The 21,675-nt window shown below is 29.6% G+C and overlaps 3 protein-coding genes across 3 annotated transcripts; 1 reads left to right on the forward strand and 2 right to left on the reverse strand.

Moving 5' to 3' along the window:
- Positions 1–5,103: 5,103 nt before the first annotated feature.
- Positions 5,104–7,043, reverse strand: LOC123305487 (NADH dehydrogenase (ubiquinone) complex I, assembly factor 6). Its single transcript, XM_044887211.1, has 4 exons — positions 6,822–7,043; positions 6,528–6,762; positions 6,047–6,442; positions 5,104–5,309 (listed from the first exon to the last, which is right to left on the reverse strand). The coding sequence occupies exons 1-4, from the start codon at positions 6,965–6,967 to the stop codon at positions 5,124–5,126; spliced, it is 963 nt and encodes a 320-aa protein (XP_044743146.1). The 5' UTR covers positions 6,968–7,043; the 3' UTR covers positions 5,104–5,123.
- A 909-nt stretch (positions 7,044–7,952) lies between these two features.
- Positions 7,953–10,498, forward strand: LOC123291911 (gastrula zinc finger protein XlCGF8.2DB-like). Its single transcript, XM_044872375.1, has 2 exons — positions 7,953–7,956; positions 9,104–10,498. The coding sequence occupies exons 1-2, from the start codon at positions 7,953–7,955 to the stop codon at positions 10,093–10,095; spliced, it is 996 nt and encodes a 331-aa protein (XP_044728310.1). The 3' UTR covers positions 10,096–10,498.
- A 5,467-nt stretch (positions 10,499–15,965) lies between these two features.
- On the reverse strand, positions 15,966–20,685 carry LOC123291921 (endonuclease/exonuclease/phosphatase family domain-containing protein 1-like). Its single transcript, XM_044872384.1, has 4 exons — positions 20,521–20,685; positions 19,540–20,460; positions 17,528–17,934; positions 15,966–17,227 (listed from the first exon to the last, which is right to left on the reverse strand). The coding sequence occupies exons 2-4, from the start codon at positions 20,451–20,453 to the stop codon at positions 16,950–16,952; spliced, it is 1,599 nt and encodes a 532-aa protein (XP_044728319.1). The 5' UTR covers positions 20,454–20,460; positions 20,521–20,685; the 3' UTR covers positions 15,966–16,949.
- Between the last annotated feature and the right edge of the window lie 990 nt (positions 20,686–21,675).

The following is a 21,675-nucleotide window of genomic DNA, read 5'->3' on the forward strand; positions in this document are numbered from 1 at the left end:
TTCATAAAAATACGCTTTAGTATATTCCGAAATATTTTCAAAATAACATAAAACACGAAAATGTAGGTACTCTTAAAAGAAGAAATAATGCTCTCGTCTTTTCATACTCTATTCCGTTTAGAACCTTTACTTTACTTTTACTTTTAGTATTATTTAAGAAAATTTTCGAATCAACTGGTAAAATGCAGTATGAAAATATTACGTTCGTAAAACATTTGGCACATGTTTACGATAGTTATAAATTTTTATTACAGTTAAAGTCGTATATTATGTTCTATAGTCGTTAATCGACCCACATAGGCGCCTTTTTTCGTGCTACCCTCTCCACTCTAGTTTTACGTCCTTATTACATACGTTCTTGGCTTGAATATTTGCTGGAGCATGGGCGTAGACTTTAACTTAATGGTGTTAAGTCGCACAATCTCCGCGGCAAGTCATGTCGCGTTTGAACCGGCTCAATAAAAATTTCACTCAAAGAAAGAATTATAAAACTCTGTCACACATATAAAACACATGTATTGTTTTAAATTTGTTATTGTTTTTAAATTTGCAACCTAAAGTCAGCCATATTTACTAGTCACATATATATATATATATATATATATATATATATATATATATATCAACTGTCGATAAAGAAATTAGAACAACAACTCACTGTTTAAAATTAATTGAATGGACATTTATGACGAAAATAAAAAAGTGGAGAGAAAATTCTTCCTTTGTATAAGTAATTTTTTAGCGGAAATTAGAAGAGGGTGAAGAATTGTGAGAATACAACACCTGTTTCTAAGGAGAAGTAGGCCTTTCTACGCTTCTAAAAATATAATATCTGTTTTATAATGTTTTAATTTTTCCAATCACTTTATTTTGGACTCAAGTTATAGACTGCAATATAAACACAAAAACTTATTTTAAAATATATAATATGTTAAAATAAAATATCAGTATAGGTAAATGACCCTATCTCAAACATACCTCATACTTAATACATAATATACTTTAATAATAATTAAAACTCGAATGCAGCCAAGGTTAAAAAGCAAAAGTTAAAAATTGAAATTACAAATTTTGAACTGAGAAACAAACATCCGTTGAGTTACCTACATATAAATCACTAAAAGTGTTTTGTCCACTACTTTTGAATGAAGATTGATTGATTCATTAACGGAATACATTTAGTAAGAAAAACTCATACAACTTCTGTGTACATATCGGTTACTAATGGTCAATTATTTAAATAAAATCTAAATTTTTTATTAAATACGTATTTCGACTACCATGTAGTCATCATCAGTATGAATTATCTAATCGTTATTAGTCTTATCAAGTGTATTCTCTGTAGTCTACAAACCCATGCTTAAATTTTTCAGGTGAAATGACCCACCAGAAATCATGTTAAAAAAGATTCTCCTATATGTAAAAGTAAATTTAAGCACCATTGTGTCAGTTTTGCGGGGTACAGTTGAGTGTAGATGAGAATATGACTGATTCACCCCTTGGGGCCTCACTTCTGTAACAGCAAATATGTACCGCGTTACTGGATACTAACTTTGCATAAGTATTCGAAGCGAAAATCAAAAACTTTTTTTCACTTCTGATACCGCAGTTACCGGATTTATTTGCTGGACGACATTTATATAATTTGCTTCGAATACTTATGCAGAGTTAATATCCAGGAACGCCTTACATATTTGCTGATGTGGGGGTGAGACGCCAAGGCTTGTGACATTCATATTCTCACCTATACTCACCTGTACCGCTCAAAACTCACGCCATGGTACTTACTTTTACATAAAGAAGCATCTTTTTCAACATTTTCCCCGAATGAGTCATTTCACCCAAAAAATTTTAGCTTGGACTTATAGTCTGCATGTTATTGGCAGCTTAATTCTGCGCAAAAGCCCGCAGACCTGTGCAAACTCGATCCTATTAAAGAGATGACCAGCTCGTGAATTACAAGGTGGGCGTAATCACAAGGTTAACGTAAAGGCCAAAAAACCCGCAAGTCAACCCGTATAACTCTTATAGATATTTATTTTATTTCTCATGGGATTGTTTTTGTATATTGCAGGGTTATTTTTGTGGGAATATTTTGAACAATGACATTTTGATTCTACTTTTTACTTATAAATTAAGATATTTACATAGGGATAAAATTGCGGGATTATTTTTATAAAGACATTTTTACTGTGATATTTGTTCAGTCAACGGCTCTGATTGGTATTACGTATAGTATATGGAAGTACAAATAAGAAAACAAATTTTATAGCTTCGTTTAGTTACAATGTTGAGGTACAATCTATCAGTACAATAAGTAAAATGTATGTTTTTGTTAAAAAAATTTTCTTCGATAAAAATTAATTTATATCCTCATTTATATTTTATATTTGTTAGAAATCCATACAAGTTGTTGATGATTGCGTAACTTTGATTATTCTGTCTAATGACATTATTTGTATAACTGGTTTTTCTATGTGATTGATTACACGAGATATTCATTAAAATAGAATAGGTTTATCGTCGCAGAAAATCAATATTGCAATATTATTCATTTTTCATAAATAACAGGTGTATAAAAAAAAAAAACTTTTGTTAAGATACAGTGTGATCATTTCAAGAAGTATCCACCCTTAATAACTGTTGACCTGATGTCATTATTATTTTGAGTAAAAACAGGTCGATTATTTGAGAAGAGTGTCGCATAAGTACCATATTAAGCGTATCGAGCTTTTAGCCCAAGAAGGGTTGGGAATTCAACAATACTTTTCCATACCCATATACCTAGCCAACTAAATCTGTGGAATGTCTAGAATCAGAGGGACAATAGCCTTGACTAGCACCACCCTCCCCGCCCTTGGAGTATAAGATTATATACTATAGATTAATCAACTGTTAGTTATTATTTTCACTTATCTTTCAGAAAATTCCGTAAAATATATTTTTTTATGCGTACGTATTGAGTGGGTGCATACCTATTAAAGTCGGAAACAAGATGTTTTTTTTTTTTTTTTTTATAATTAGTTTGATTATGAAAATGATTTTGTAATATTTTTAGTTACAAAATCGTATAATGACGAATGAAGTCACATATATTATGAATATATATACATATATATATATGTACAGTGTGGGCCATTTTAATCTATACACCTAAATATCTCGTTTTGTAGTTGCAACAATAAAAAAATAGTTTAAACAAAAGTTGCAGAGTTTAATAAGAGATGTCATGTCCTGACATCAAATTGGACTAAGTTCTTCGGGTTTCTTTAAAAGCCAACTTAGATCCTAAACGGTAAGAGATAGAATATATTCTATCTCTTACCGTTTAGGATCTAAATTGGCTATTAAAACAACCCTTAGAACTAGATTAAATCTGATGTCAGAACAAGATGTCCCCATCATTTGCAACTTTTTTAAAGTTAGTTTTCTGATTGATTAACTACAAAACGAGACATTTAGTAGTGTATAGATTAAAATGGCCCACCATGTAAATATATATTTACTAGCTTTTTCCCGCGGCTCCGATCCATTTCAATGAATTCATTAAATGATTCATTTAATGAATCATTGATTTATTTAAAGAATCATTCATTCATTCTAACCATTCTCATTCCCGTTATATACCACTCGCAATGTAGACAACGCCAACTACAAAGACAAATCCATTACATTCAATTCTTCAACCCACTTACCTCTACTTAGCCCGCCTCCCAAACACCAACTTGACTTCGATTCCTTGGACAATATGCCGTTCATCAGACACGGAGCTCCCAGTGTCTCAAAAGTAAAGTTTTAGTTCAACCGATAAAAAGTAGATTATATCCTTCTCTAAGGCCCAATCTATCTCTATACCAAAATTAATCAAAAGTGGTTCTGCGAATTGTAGGCGTCTAAACGTAACAAACAGGCAGGCAGGTTACTTTCGTTTTTAAAATATCAATTTAGGACATATGTATGATATATAAAATCTCTTATAGTCAGCATTATAGCATTTAAAATTTTTATGAGCATACAGAAATTCATGACGATGATTTTTCATATATATGTATATACTAGTTTGAAACTGGATAGAATCGGGTAAAATTAGTTGAATGAAAATAAACCAGACTTAACGTAAACCGTAAACGACAGACGTTAGTAGTTTTATTTATATCTATATCGTCATGTCGCGATCGTATATGTTTGAAGTCACTAAGAAATATTATATATTACAAATATATGCTAGCACATAAAAATTGTTTATGTTTTAGAAAATTTTTCGTACTTGTTATATGACTAAATTTTCAATTTAGGAAACTTGTTTCTCTATTTTTGAATATAAAACCATAACAAAATTGATTTTCTATTCAAACAAATAAAGAAAATAGATAATGATTCGGGAAATTCGTCGATATTTCGATACCGATGGTCGAGATTTGAATACCAGTCAAAGATATTGTTCTATCTGTCAATTTGATCCAATATTTAATCTCGTAACCCCAATAAAGATTGAAATATATATTCAGATATAAATTATTGAGAAAGCATTGAGGGAAATCGAGGAAATTTTAAGTTTTTGGTATTTTTTTATGATTATTGGAGAGAGTGTCATTATGACTAAGTCAGGTAACGTCGGTCGACCCCAATAGCTCAACTTGATTATGGAGAACCAACAAAGCGATATGTTGCCTTGTATTGTGGCTTCGATTCCCACTGTCGCAACAAAAATTAATTTAAATAGTTGTGATTTGCTGGTGTAGTGTAACCATAGACATATAGTAATACTAGACTGCGCGATTCATATACTTTCTGTGTTTAAAAGTTGTGCTAACTTGTAAAAGAGACAGCCTCTGATCTAAGGTAGAGCTTTCTATAATTTATCTATCTATATTCTATAGTATACATAACTATTCCGTAACTTCCTTCGTATCTTTTTCTAATATCGGAACATGTATTTCATTGAATACACACTCTATACAGGCCGTTTTTGTACCATCTGACATACCAATATCATTAGTATGACAGAATACATGCGTTAACAAATGCATCTAAGTGAGAGGTATTATATATATTCATGAAAACAATATAAAGAAACAAAATTAAAAAGTATTGTATATTTGACTATTTTATTTACTTAAAAATTAATATTTTGAACGTTTTAAATTCCACCACAATATAAATGGTAAAATTGGATTAGATTTTCTTAAATTTGCTGAGAATACATCAAAATCATGTTGTCGTAATTGTTTTAGATACAAATCTACTGCAATGCCAGGTAAAAATATTGGTGTTGCTCCAGGTGGCAAGTTTTCTTTTAATGATCGAGCCTAAAAGAATAATTTTACAAATGATTACAAATAGGGAATATTCATTAAATTTAAATTTGGTTCAAATATTTTATATATTTGGTTCAAATATGGTTAGTTAATATCTTTTTAATTACTTAAAATTAATTAATAAAAGTACAAATTCAGTGAGGACATTTAAAAATTTCTAAAACGGAAATTCAAATTTGTATACGGACGTGACATCATAGTACGGGCTTGTCAAATTTGTTGACATACTGTAGATATTAATTACTTACATTTTATATAGTATTTCATTAAATTGTACTATTCTACGGCTTTTTATTAGAAAACTGAATAATAACGAGTGTAAATTCTGTGTTGTAAATTCATTTTTTTAAAGTGTAAATTATACAAATGTCACCAATTGACAGATCACGTACTTATACGTCATCAACAGAGAGCGCCAAAAAACTGTGTTTAAATATCTCAAAATTATAATGTATTTTAAATATTTTTTTATACTTTTTTACAGCATTTTTAAACAGTATTTATATTTTTTATGGTGTAAACTATGAATTAAAAATATATAAAAAATACATGAATATTCCCTATTGTTGGTATCTGAGTATTTGATTCCAGTGATATTTCTATAATTTTTAATTTTGTAAATTTCGCTTGTTTAAAATCAACCTAAGAATATATTATAATGTCAAATAGCAAAATTAAAAGCGCCTGAGGTTTCCCTATTCATCACGCGTTTTATCAAATTTCTTTACCTTTTCTAAATGTTGATTCGCTTTAGTTGCAATGTCAAATACAGCATCTTTTAATTGTTTCGATATTCTTTTTCGTAAAATCTGTTCTTCACTTATATTATAATGCATTAATAAATCGCGAGGAATAAATATTTGACCTTGCTCAGCTCCATGTTGTATCGACCTTAAATTATTGGCTAAACCTTGAGCTTTCCCTAAATGTGACGCTACATGATCGGCATGAATATTTTGAATGTCATTACTCTCTAACAATAAGTAGTATATACTTGATACCCCATTTTCCATATATGTTTCTAAATTTTCCAATGACGAAAATACCGGCGAAGTTAGTTGATTTCGTCGACTTGTTATTAGTCTTTGAAAATATCTTTTACTTAATTTATGTCGTTGAGTAATCTAAAATATAAATTTTCAATTAAATATGGAAGAGCAGAAAATTTTCATATTCATTGAAGAAAGTCTATTAAAAAATACTTTTTACTTTACGTAGTTCGTTCATCACAGGATGATTCGGTATTTTCTTAGTGCCATTTTTATCAAAAAGCGCTGTAATTGCATCATCCCAAAATTGAAATCGCATTAATCCTATTTTTGGCTCTGATACAAGATCTTGGATACGAGCTACTTCTATGTTAAATGCTCTAACAGCTAAAGAGCAATTTCTCAATGAATTATCCAGTAACAATGTGCATAAATAATTTTCTTTGTCATAACGTCTAAAAATATATTTTATTTAAAAAAAAAATCATTTTATTTAGCTTTACTTTATCATTACCTTACAGATTCTAAACAATATTCGGCAGAAGTTTGTTTTTCTTTAATTTTTGGTAAAGTTGAAGTATAAGATCTTACAAAATTGAAATGAAAATTTGAAAGAAATATAATGGTATTCGAATTCAATCGAATAAGAGTTTTAGCCATTTTTCGGTATATTTAATAATTAACTTTGATACTAAATAAACATTTCAGTAATTAATAATCTCTAAAACTTTTAAACGTGTTGGATGTCAGGTTAGTTATTATATCATATTACTTAGGGTGTGTTCCGTTATATTCACCAGTATATTGGCCAGTGCTGATGACGTCATAAACTGACGCCATACTGGTGAATCGATCCGAAAAATACTGGCCAGTGCGTATATATATTCTTAAATATATATTATTATCATAGATAAAATTACTATTACAATATCTTTGATTACACAGGTCTGTAAAAAAAAATTTTTTGGCAGCTGCATGAGATATTTTTACTAAATTATCTCATGCAGCTGCCTTTTTTTCTATCACGTAAGGTTTTTTTGCAAATTCAAACACAAAAAATTGGCAAAAGCACTCGTTTATTAAAAATTATACAGTAGCCTGCAAACATAGTGACATCCCATCTTCCTTGGTGCCGTCTCTCGATATCGCGGACATCCTGGTGAAACCGCTCTCCCTGTTCTTCACTGTAAGCTCCCAGGTTTTGAGAAAAATATTCTATGTGGGAGTGTAAAAATGGACCTTCAGGCTTATCTTGCAGCCTTGAGCTTCGTATACTGCTAGTTGAACAATGGTTTTGTAGTCAGGATCCTTAGTATTTCCCAAGCATACTTTCCACAAAGAGGGTGTCAGTTAAAAGCCTTCTTATGTCGGGGCCAGTGAAAACTCCCTCTTTCAACTTTGCTTCTGACAGCTTCGGGAATTTTGTACATAGATATTTAAAACAGTCTTCATGCTTTTGCAGTGATTTTACAAATTGTTTCATCAACCCCAATTTGATATGGAGAGGTGGCAACAAAACTTTTTCTGGCGGCTCCATAATAGTATTGATAACATTTTTCTCCCCAGGTTTCAAAGTTTCTCGGAGTGGCCAGTCACTTTTAGTCCACTGCTGTTTTCTGGCTCTACTATCCCATAAGCATGAAACATGAGTATTTAGTATAGTTTGCCTGCTGATCCAAAAGCATTGTGAGTATTTTGAAGTCCCCACAAACCATCCATTGATGGTCCTGATATTTGATTCTTTCCAGGGTAATGGCCAAATTGTTATAGTTAGTTTTCTTCCATATGTACAGAATAACGAAGCTAATTTATTTATATTGTGCAATAATAATACTTTAAGACTAGTTTTATTATTACTATAAAATACTATATAATACTACTTTAGGACTAGTTTATGTTGTTACTAATATCTATAAAAAACCTATGTGATAGAATTTTTTAAATAGTTTTCCTGTTTTTGGGAGGTCAAAATCTATAAGAAAATGTAAAAAAATCCTATGCAGTTTTTTAGTCTAGCAGACCTGTGTTATTGTATTCGTCAATTACGAGTTTAGAGCATATATTTTAATAGATAAGCCCAACGTACACCAAGTATGTATATTTTGGCTTCACAGAGTAGATTAACAAAGACAAAAATACAATATTCAAACAGCTGACAGAGACACACAATACGAAAGCACGGTATTCAATGCGCATAATCGTATGAACGGTAGTCAGCTGCTTCAAGAGTTACTGTTTGTATAATTAATTTTGTATAAAAGTTCTAAAAAATGGTTAGCAGTTGTTTTATTTGCAAGGAATATTTGTATCACAGGTAAGTGAAGTTTAATTATTAAATAATATTTATCAAATGGCCAGTAGTGTATTTTCAAAGGTCTTCACTCTGTTGCCAAATCCAGTTAGTACATTTTCAAAGGATCAATACGTCAATACTTACAACATAACTTTCATAGGCTGCACATAGTTGTAAACATAAATAAAATATTGTAGTGGTTGTAAATTAAAAATTTATTACAAATTGTTATTAAAACACAAACAAAATGGAAAGTTATATCAATGAAATAAATAATGATTTGTTTATCAATGAAAAAATCATTAAACTTGAGAACATATTAAATAATGAATTTATTATAAAGAAAGAAGAAGCAGTTGAAGAAAATGAAATAATGGATGCTGAACTTATTAAACAAGAAATAATAGAAGAGAATGAACAATTGTTGATGGACAATTATAAAAATATTAAAGTTGAAGAACAATTACATTCTGAATTAATTATTAAAGATGAAAATGATTTAGAATATTTTAAAAATGACAATGAAAATGAACTTTTATCATGCAGTGATTGTAATAAGACATTTAAAACTAAAAATAGTCTAATTTTACATCGAAGAATTTACCCTGGAGGGAAACTTTTTTCATGTGAACATTGTGATAAATCGTTTACTCGGAAAAGCCATTTAATCAAACACAAACGCATTCACACTGGACAATTAAAACGTTTTTCATGCGAAGATTGTGGTAAATCATTTACTCGGAAAAGCGATTTAATTCAACACAAACGAATTCACACCGGAGAAAAACCATTCTCATGTGAAGATTGTGATAAATCATTTACTCAGAAAAGCCATTTAATTCAACACAAACGAACTCACACCGGAGAAAAACCTTTTTCATGTGAAGATTGTGATAAATCATTTACTTCGGCAATGTCTTTAATTGAACACAAACGAACTCACACTGGAGAAAAACCATTTTCATGTGAAGATTGTGATAAATCATTTATTCGGAAAAGCCATTTAATTGAACACAAACGAATTCACACTGGAGAAAAACCTTTTTCATGCGAAGATTGTGATAAATCATTTACTCAGAAAAGCGATTTAATTCAACACAAACGAATTCACACTGGAGAAAAACCATTTTCATGTGGAGATTGTGGTAAATCATTTACTCAGAAAATCCATTTAATTCAACACAAACAAACTCACACCGGAGAAAAACCTTTTTCATGTGATTATTGTAATAAATCGTTTACTCGGAAAAGCAATTTAATTGAACATAAACGACTTCACACTGGAGAAAAACCTTATTCATGCGAATATTGTGATAAATTATTTACTCGGAAAAGCGATTTAATTAAACACAAACGAATTAACAACGGAAAAAAACAGTTTTTAATAAGTGAAGATAAAGCATTTAATGAATACATACTTGAATTGCACACAAATGATTACGTGTGCGCGTCCTTAGATATTCAAGGGGAAAGGTCGCGAAAATCAGTTTTTTGATAATATCTCGTCTCTTTGCCTTTAATCGTATTAACATTCATTATAAAAGTTGTAAAAGTCAAGATCACTTACATTGTCTAAGTTTTCATCATGAGATAATGCATTAAAACATGCATGTCCGTTGCATTGACTACAAGCTAGCGAAAAATGCGTGCCTGATTTACGGCATCCACAACGCGAACCACACCCAGTTTTGCAGTTGCAAAACATTGTATTAAGCAGTTCATTTGGTGTAGGGGATAAAAGTGTTGTTAAAGGCTGTAGGGTTTCATTCTGCCTCATATATTCATGGGCAAATGTCACAAAAATCAGTTTTTTGTAAATATCTCGTGATCTCTTACTTCAATCATATTAACATTCATTATAAAAGTTGTAGAGGATAAAAGCTTCTACAAATTTTGTCTGAAAACTTTTTTATACGTTGCGTTGAACCGTTTTTGAAATAGAGGGCGCAGAAGATGGAGTGATCAGCTACATATATCTTAATGATAATAATAAAAATGAATTATTCTAAATATACGAGCCTGGAAATACGAGCTCATTTTTTTGCCTCATCGTCGTATGGAATAAAGAAGACACTTTTTTTATTGTTTTAAATAAATATATCAAATATTGTACTACCAAAATAAAGAATTGTACAAAAATTCAGCTTATTCCGTTAGATTCCGAGGTTGGCCACTTTTTTGACTAAGATGATCGGGTTATAATTAATTCTGTTGAAAATGATTTTTAATTAGAAGTTAATGATAATTTTGATGGATTATTTACGAAATATTTATTGAATGAAAATAAATTTAATAACTTTTTGTAATATTTATTTTAATAAATTATTTAATAACAATGTAAAATTAATAATTTATTAATCGTCTCTTTTTTTAGTTTAGAATTACAGAAATCAGAAACATGTACTGATTTGAAAAAGACCTCGCTACCAAAATTTTTTTTTTTTTGTTTCTGACCGCGAAGGCATTAAGAACACACATAGAAAGTCTTAACGGCAATGAAATTAGTAAGATTTTGGAACGCGAGTCTGCAAATTATTTAATATGAATCCCCTAGCTTTATTGAAGGGACTTTTTACCGGATTACCAGGTGCACTTTGAGGCGCAAAACAAAAAGTCAGTATTGAACTATTGAATCATATTGTATTTTATCGTTAAGACGTCAGCGCCAGGAGTAAAAAAATGTAAACCATACATGTTAGACTCAGATGATTTTTTTATTGAATGAAAAGACAAAAGATACCAACTTCATTATACATTTTAATATATTGTGCTATATTTGCTACCCTAGTCTTTTGTAATTGTGATAGTTTTCCTACTTTTTACTCCGACTATACTAAATGCATATACATTTGCGAGCATACTTAACTTGACTGGCTTCTAACACTGAGTGCCAACAGTGCAACACATCGGCCAATGCTAAATGTATTGGTATTCACTATCCAGTTTTTATTACAATACAGTGGTCCTATTTAAATCTATCACATCTGATATTTTGTCAGGAAAGTATTTAAGGATGAATACCATGTCAAATTCGGGTAGTACATCTAATTAATTTTTTAATTAATTTTTATAGAGAATCATACATACTAATATTTTTTTTAGTAATTATAAGTAATTATAAGTATGAAATAATTAATATTGTATCTTTAATTAATTATTTATCATAAAACAAGTATGTAATTTGACTTGAAATTTTCATAAAATAATGTCATAATGACATTTAAATGACATAAAAGTATGACTTTCCCAAAATTGAACTCAAATATTTCTGCAAAAACCACGGTAAGGACCAATTTTTTTTGCATAAAATAATTCTAAAAAGTGCATAGTTTTCAAAAATTAGTTTTTTTTTTTACTTGAGTTCAATTTTACGTATCAAATTTTTTAATTTTGTTCTAATTTAAACTACTTCCGGCAAAAATAACCCGGAGTTAATGACGCTTTCAATTTCGATTATTTCTCTTAAACCCACGGAAAAGTACTATTTTTTTCCATGTAATCGAAAGAGTGGAGTTTATTCTTCAACATACTTTAAATTGAATAAAATGACTTCAAATTTAATATTGGGTATTCATCCTTAAGTTAAAAATAAAAACAAACTTTTCTTATAAAGGTGTTCCACTTACCCACTGTCATAAATAAATATCTGTCTCATTTGCAGATGGTTCCGTAAAAAACAATAGATGTCATCCATGCTATTTTATTAGTTTGGTAATTCACAGGCAAAGTTTTAACACATTTCAAACATCTTGGATGTTTAGATTTTCCGATTAATAGAATTTGTCTCATTTTAACTTGAATGAAAATTTTTCTTTGTAAAAAACAAATCATTTTTGAAAATAGATTCAGAGAAATTCATTAATTGTTATTCTCATTTTAAATTATTCCCTAGCCCTCAATCCAAGAATGTCCTACATGAGAGTTATTGTGTCAAAGACGAGCATCTTTTAGACACCCTGAATTTTACTTTTTCCTTGTTGGTTAACTAATTCATAGCTGATAAGAGATACAAATTGGATTTAAAAAATCATTCCTTGTTAAAACAACTTTTGTTGGAAACATTTTTTTTCGAAAACTAAATAGATTTTGAGGCATTTTTTTTATTTTTCCATTTTGTCCAATTTTAATCTACAAACGCCAAGAAAATTACCAGGAAAATAACTTTTGAAGAAATTATTTGACTACAATAAAAACATATAGTGGTGAAATTGAATTAAATCCAAATATTCGAGACTTTTTGATGGGGTGAATGGATCAATAATTTTACACAGGTTAACGTTAAAGATAAATAGTACGATGGCGTAGGGCTAAAAATTTTAGACTGATTCAGAAACAAAATAATTTAATTTATAACAAATATATAATATTTTAATAAAATTACTGTCTTTCAAAAATTGATATCTACAAATTGTTTCTAATATATGTATTCAATAACTCGTAGAAAATTATTTGTTTTCCATATTTATAAAAACAATGTTTTTTTTATAAAATTTGAAAGTTTATAATAACAAATTAAAAATAGTATGATAATCACACAGATGTCCTGACTAAACCTAGATCGCTAAAAATACCGTAAAATATAAATTTGTCAGATGATTATATCTGTCAACATATTATCTCCTAAGAATCGCAGGCTTTCACTTTGAAATACCTACAATCAATCTCTAAGCTAAATTTCTTCATATATTGCTAAAATCGTTAAAATAAATAGTTTTAAAAACTATAGAAAACAAAAAATGCTAAAATTCCTACAAATTGTAGAAATGATTGGCATTTCGGCTAATGTTTTTTAAGAATTCTTATTATCTCAATGGATCTTTAAATTGAGTTCCATTGACTGATTGATCTGTTCTTGTTTTGCAATAAATGAAAAAAATGAGCATTAGAAGTTGGATCTCATAAATTTTTATCATAAATATAGGCAATTGTTTCATGTGTGTGCGTGTGTTTAAGCATATTTTGATAGATATTATTTAATAAGAGATGCATAGCATGAGATCAGCGTTTCTCAACCTTTGGCTTTCTTCCCAAAATTGAAAATATTAATAATTAATTTTATGTGTCACAAAGTAATCAATAAAATATCAAAATGCAAATAAAATGTTAATTTCGTAATTTAATTCTTAGTCCCTGAGTAGTATTTATTTTTATTCCTAATTAGATTAACGCAGCTAATGTAAATTATTTATTTGCATACATAAATAACCTACAACCTTATGTAGGAAGTTCTGTAATGAGCGCATTCGGAAAATACAGTGATTTTAATAACATGTTAAAAAGTGAGTATTAGCTCATAAGTACGAAGTTAATTAATTGTTAAAAAAAAAAAAATATTTTTTAAAACCAAACAACTTTTTGTAAGATTGTAAAAAAATTGCATTAAACCATTATTGTAATGATATGTCTATAATAAAAGGAGGTGTATCGATAAGAGACCTTGTTTTCGCCCCATCTCATATATGAATTTTTATAGTTTTATATGAAAGTTAATAGTAAGATGAAATAAATATTCTATACTCTTCTGTATCTATACGCTTACAAAATAGTTAGCTGACATGTTCAAACATGTTTTTGTCGTGGCTTTTCAATTTTATTTTATGCATTACATATTTATCAATTTTTTATGTATTTATCTATGAACGCAGGATGGGAGCAATGTAATTTTTAAATAAATTGTGAAGTAACATAAGAACACTAAAATAAAATAAAAAATAAAGTGTTTCTTGCATGCACTCTATGGGGCGAAAATAAGGCCTTATCGAACCCCTCCTTTATTTATTTTACTGAATATTTATATATATAATCATACTGGAAATCTTAAATTTTTAATGAGAAAAAAAAACACTTGAATACTTTATCATTGCTTATTACTATTAGTATATGCTAAAAAATTAATATTAACAGAGATCTTAAATCTATGTATACGATCGGAGTGAAAAAACGGTGGAGAAACGCTGTTACAGACCACATTACTGAAAATATAATACTAATTCGCGGTTTTGCTTGCAAATAAAATAAAAATTATAAAGGTTTGCATTAAATTTAAGCCTACAAAATTCGTTATATTATTAGAGTTAACAGTCTTTTGATTACCGATTTCATTAATAAGAACACACATTGCCATCAATAAAATAAACGTTTGATGCATGAAGTGCTAAAATTATTTCTATTTTTAGAAAGTCTTTTTAATTTATTCAGTGCTTTAATAACATTAACACAACAATACTCTTAGACTTTCTTATCTTACTTAGGCCTGTATACTGCCGACTGCAAGTGTAAATTCTACATCTAAATAAGAAATTTGATTATTTTCCAATTCGAAAAATTGCTTCTCAAAACTTAGAAGTTACCGACGACTTACTCTCCAGATATTCAGCGACCCATATAAAAATAATCTATTTTTTTTAACCAGTTAGCACTCGCGTTATGAGTATTTTGCTCACGCTCGATTTAAAACATAAATAACGTTTATTTTTCAAATGATATATGTGTATGAAACTTTTTCTATCTTCATATAATTTTATCTATTTTCAAATTATTAAATATATTTTTAAAATACAAAGTTAAAGAATATTTTCGCGAAATATTTAACGCATGTGCAGTACACGTGAGCAAATCTTTCATCGCGCAACTGAAGATTATCAAACGGTTGACGCGAGTGGTGACGGGTTAGGGAAAAATAAATTATCGATATATAGTGTTAAATATATCGAGAAATACTGTCGCCCAAATCGCTTTATGTAAAAGGTAACCATTGTAATTATCAACTCCTTTCACTAGAGTTTCATGTGCAATCAGCACAATTTTTTAATTAATTCCTTTGAAGCTTCTTATCTCTATTCGTAGTAGTGAATTTGTATTAAGGCACCCTAGACACAGCCCGAAGTATCACCACAGACGGAGCACCACATAAAAACATTAATTTTTTTTGTTTTGTACTAACTGCAATACATATTAAAATCTGTTACTTTTTTCTTCTCAGTTCTCTTCAAGTATCGTTATTTTATTATTATTATTATTATAGAATTTCAAATTAACTAGATTTAAGATCAAATAAAAAATAAAATATACCAAGGCTTTTATTGTCTAGTACCCTAATTTACGGGTATTCGAGTATAAAACTTTGGTCATAATAACTAAATCCGGCGCTTTGGGTTAGTTAATAATGTTTTTAATCTTTGGTTTAAAAATGGGAAAAAAGTAAGCAGTGTCCTACTTTGCATTATATAAAGTTTACGATATATGTTTAGTGGAGACTACAGATTACAGAAGTTGATAAAAAATATATAGCCAAACATCTTTATTGGAAGTGTTTATATTATGTTCTTTCAAATGTTACCAAATAGTTGTTGACAAAAAAATTAGAATGAAAGTGCTTAGGTTTTTTTGGAGACAATGCATTTTTTTATTTAAAAAATATACCCAATAAAGAGACAGGTATTTATCCGTATGTGCTGGGAATTTGCGTGGGTGAGAATAGGAAATATATTTGTAATAAATTGATGGAAACAGCGAAAATTCAATGAATATATTCGCTCATTTTATTTACACGTGGAGCATGTAGTAATGGTTAACAACTATCATTGCCCCAATTCTCGGTTATAGTGATAGGCAGCATTTGGTTTCCCGTTGATAATTAGAGAATTTAGAATCAATATCTGTGCGTGGGGGCTAAAAATCTTTTCTTAACACATTAGTTTTTTAATAAAAATAAATTCTCTACGATTACGGAAAAAGTACCGTTGATAAAAAGATGTACGAACATGCCAGAATGTTCTAGAAAGTTTTGGAACGTATCCGGATGATATAATGATGCAGATTAGCCAATATGAAATCAATCTCAAAAGGTCAAAACGATTCCTTCACTGGATCAAGATAACATTATATTAATAAAATGAGCTTAGAAAGCTTACAACGTATAAGTGAGCGGAACGAAGATAGATAAAGCAAAAAAAGTGATAGCCAAGACAACAATATATTACTGATTGATTTAAGAAATGATTATTGTAAAAGACAATGACATTTTAGCACGCTGTAATTATAAATTTATACTTTTAATGTATTAACATTTATAAACTTATTAGTTACAATTGGAAATATTATCGAAAATTAACGCTTCAGTACAGGACTCAATACTACCACCATTTTAAATTTAATCTCAAATCGGAGCAAACTTAAAACGTATTTAAACATACGTAATCCACTATTAAACAAAAATTATATAGCACACAATAATTTAACCTTGTTGTCAGAAATTATGGATTGAGTTTACCATTATTCTACTAACCTCCGTGGTACAGACATCTGTAAATAAATCTAACATTCCTACACTAGTAGGAACAGAAGTCATCATACTTGCGTAATTATATGATTTAATTGTTTAGCAACGGTTTTGACATATAATTCACACCACACAGGGCAATGTTCACTTGCAACACCACCCCAAGTCCAACCTTGAGGTATCGCTAAATGTGATAGGCCTTCGGTAACAAGTCCTTTAAAACCTGTAAACGATTGACTAACATCACGACTTAAAAATATATTATCTAGGAATGTTGAATTGCTTCCAGTCTTCGTACTATTTGTTTTCGTGTCAAGTGGAAGGGCAGATGTATAATTTAATGTATCTGAAAATTAAAACATCCATTATCAAAATCACCGACTAAAATACATATCTCCAAATTTGAGAAAAAAAAATACATAAGAAAACCTTCAGAAGGGTAAACAAAAATTGTTATTGAAGCAGCAGATCATATAAAGAAGTTAAGGAGATGCAGCGGATTTTCAATATAATTACCGAAATACAAAGAAAATCAAATATTAGAGGAAGAGTACAAATGCAGGAGGAGCATGTTTACACGGCATGTTAAAGTAGATTACGATTCAACAAAAATTGCGGAGTTGATATAAAACTTGTATGTACTGACCTTCGAATTTAACGCAGCTAGTGAAATCGCCTAATATGACAACATCATCAGATTCCAATAAATTAATAACAGTTTTTAATAGTTTCCCTGAGTAGTTATATACTTCAATGTTAACAAAATTTAAAAACCAAACATCATCTACACACATACGTGCATTTAACACCATTGCATCTTCTGATTGTACCTCTATTTCTTGATATGATAAAAAATCTATACGCATACAGTCATTTTGCGATATGTAAATGAAACCTAATTGATCACGATATATAAATTTAAAATCGTATTTGCTTTTATGATTTTTTTGTTGCCATTCAATGACACGACGTAATTTTGAATTATTTAATTCATTGCATATTGTCTCTAAGGCAGAACAGTGTATAATATCTTGTATTGCAATTATTGAAAATCTGTAAAATAAAGAACATTTTATATTATGGATCGATTTACATCGAATGAAAATTATAGTATATTTTATTGTCGAATTGGATGTTTATGAGGGCACACTGGATAAAAAACAAAATTTTACAAAGTACTAAGCTTTCAATTTTTTATTACATCCCATTCCTTCGTCGTCTAACATGGGTTTATAACGTCCATTTGAAAATAATCATTAATATTTTGGCTTCTATGTCTTAAAATCACAAAAAAATGTGTCTAAATGTACAAATTAGGACCCAGTAACCTAACGCATATCTATAAATATATAGGAGACTTTCTATAGATATAGATAGATAGTCACTCATCACGATATCTCTGGAACTATAAGACCTAGAGACTTGAAATTTGGGAGGAATATTCCTTTTGCCAAGTAGAGGTCAGCTAAGAACGGATTTTACGAAATTCCACCCACAAGGGGAGTTGCGGGGGTGTTCATGAATAAAAAATTCATATTTTTCAATTATGGCTTTTAATAGTTCAAAACTTGGTCAGAATGTTTTAAATTACATTTAGAAATTTTTTTAACTTTCGGAGGGTAGAAAGGTGTAGCGAGAAAGTGGGAAGGAAATATCGAATATTTACAAATATACCTAAGTGGGGTATCAAATAAAAGAGCATGACGTGTACATTACAAAACTGTTATCCAACGCAAGGAAATGTGGAGGGAGGGGTGCAAGTGGGGATGTTGCCCAGCAAAGCGGGCGGGTAACAGCTAGTTTTTAAATAAAGCAGATCATATACAGAGTACTAAAAAATATACGATCATTTTCAGATCTTATAAATAGAGTATTCCACTAATTTTGAAAAAGTACATCAAAATGTTGATTTTGCTATTAAAAAGTCACCAAAAATTTATTTCGGAAGAATACACACGCTTTCTTGCCAAAAACTTAAATTTTAAACCTATTTTAAACTGTTAAAAACGCGGGCATCCAATTTGATGACGTAATATGGGTATCACTATATGAAATAGCACAAATAAGTTTGACAGATATATTCATAGACATCTGATTATAATAAATATAAATACTTATTATCTATGTACATATTATACCCAGCTGTCTACACTGAACTAACTGATAGTCTATGACTCATACCGCTATGACATCACAGCAGGGCTTACCCGCGTTTTAGGTCACGTGATATACAGTTTAAAAATTACGAATTTTAATTTTAATATTTAAAAAGAAAAATGTGCTTTCATGGCTCGAAATCAGAATATTTAAGTATATTTTTACATAAATTTTAACTTTTTTCAAATTTCATGATTTACTTTTGACTAACGATAATACCCTATTAAAAGCATTAGCCAATTTTAAAAGTAGTTTCAAAGAGAGAAAACTGATATAAAACTTGTATTTGATTTTGATCTTCGGAATCATGTACAAACATGTTAATTTCATAAGGGGGAAGAGATAAAAAGATACAGGAAATCTTAAAAAAGAAAACCGAATATTTTCGGTAGAAATTGAAGTTAAATTACTACTAAAGGTAATTCCATCAGCAGGCAAGCCCAAGACTTTAAGGGGTCAGTAGAGAAACAGTTAGAATCACCTTTAAAACGAGAAACTTACCTATTTTCTAAAATTGTACGACAAAACACTTCTAAAAAACCAGGATTTTGTGCTTTATCATTAGACAATGCTTGTAAATTCCATGTAGCAACTCTTAAAGCTTTCTTATTATCACGCATATAATTAAATTTTTCAACAACTGGTCTATGTGAATATGCCGATAATAAATCAAAAATATCGTTTAAAGGTGGTGATAATGTACAATCAGTGCTTTTATATGTATTTAATTGTTTTTTATTTTGCAAAAAATTATGATTTAAATATTTATCACTTAATTCACAATATTCATGATTATCGATACTATTATTATTCGTTGAAACACAATCGTTAATTGGACTCACAATCAAATACGATTTTAACACGCTAAATAAAATTGAATCGATACCTTTCACTTTTTTTAAATCATCGACCGCATGGAATGGACCTTTTTTATCACGATAATAAATAATATTTGCAGCTAATTCCTGTGATACACCAACAATTGTTTGAAGTTCAAAAATACTCGCTGTATTCAAATCAACATATTCTTGTGTATGATCACTGCTTAACGATGTTAAACTATTCGATACATCACCATTAGGAACATTTTCTTTTACATAAATTTCACTACGTAATTTATATAATTTTTCAGCACCAATACCAGATACCAACGCTAAATCATCAACACGTTTAAATCGACCAATAATACGACGATGTTCGATTATATTATGAGCGATTTCTCTTGTTATGGACGGAAGAGTCATTAATTGTTCTTCACTTGCTGTATTTATATTAATCATATCATTATATGATTCACGATCAAACACCACAAATGTTGCACTTAAGGATTTCTTTTGTTTAGGATATATTGTAGACAATTTTAATGGACGTAAGGATCGTCGTCGTTCACGCGAATAACTCGACGATTGCCCCATTATATTTCTAAAAAACATTTTAATTTTTAAACGTATTAGGTAATAAGTGCTTACAAAGAATGATTACCCTTATCAGTAGCTACGAATAGCTATTTAAATAGATTAGGATCTACATATTAAAAAAAATGTATGTAAAAAATATTATAAGTACTAACAATCGGATACCATATTGGAATTATTTATTATCTAATGAAAATTAATGTATGAAAGTTTAATAACACATGATGTAACCAATTAGACATTAAACATGAAAACATGTAAACACAAAAAAAAACAGATATACTGACACAAAAATATATGTCAGTAAACTAGAACACGTACTTGTTTTTGGGGTGCATTCCATCGTCGATGGAAATGTAGTCGGGAATGAGATAGCTTCGAGAATGGTCGAGAGTCAGAGCTCAGAGAGTGTACATTTGATAACAAGCATCTTTTCATTTTATTAAGGTATATTTGCATGCTGACGCTTGACGCTGATTTTGAATTTTGAGCGTAAAATTAGTCCACATGGTCAGTTTAGGCTGTGCTGCCATGTGGAAAAAACCAGCAGCGTCATATCATTAGCATTAATGGTTTTTCCGCTATAACGTTCATTTTTTGGATACCGTATTTTAAAAAGTAAAAAATTGGTGTCTGAGAATGAATTTTACTCGTGCCATCTGCAATGTACTGTCCATAGTGGTACTGTCTCTAGTAAAGGTAAAGACATCAGTCAATAGGGTATTATCGTTAGTCAAAAATAAATCATGAAATCTGAAAAAAAAGTTAAAATTTATGTAAAAATATACTTAAATATTCTGATTTCGAATCATAAAAGCACATTTTTCTTTTAAAATATTAAAATTAAAAATCGTAATTTTTAAACTGTTTATCACGTGACCTCAAACGCGGGTAAGCCCTACTGTGATGTCATAGCAGTATGAGTCATAGACCATCAGTTAGTTCAGTGTAGACAGTTGCGTATAATCTTAGATAATATATTTTAAATAGATGAGCCCAGCGTATACCAAGTATGTATATTTTGGCTTCACAGAGTAGATTAACAAAGACAAAAATACAATATTCAAACAGCTGACGGAGAAACACGTAAAACCGAAGGATGGTATTCAATGCGCCTGATCGTATGACCGGAATCAGTTGCATCAATGATCTGTTTATATTTTACATTCACAACTGCATAAAAATTTATTTTGTTTTAACTTTCAAACGAGTAATATGGTTA

Source organism: Chrysoperla carnea, chromosome 1 (genome assembly GCF_905475395.1).
Source record: "Chrysoperla carnea chromosome 1, inChrCarn1.1, whole genome shotgun sequence".
Lineage (NCBI taxonomy): Eukaryota > Metazoa > Arthropoda > Insecta > Neuroptera > Chrysopidae > Chrysoperla > Chrysoperla carnea.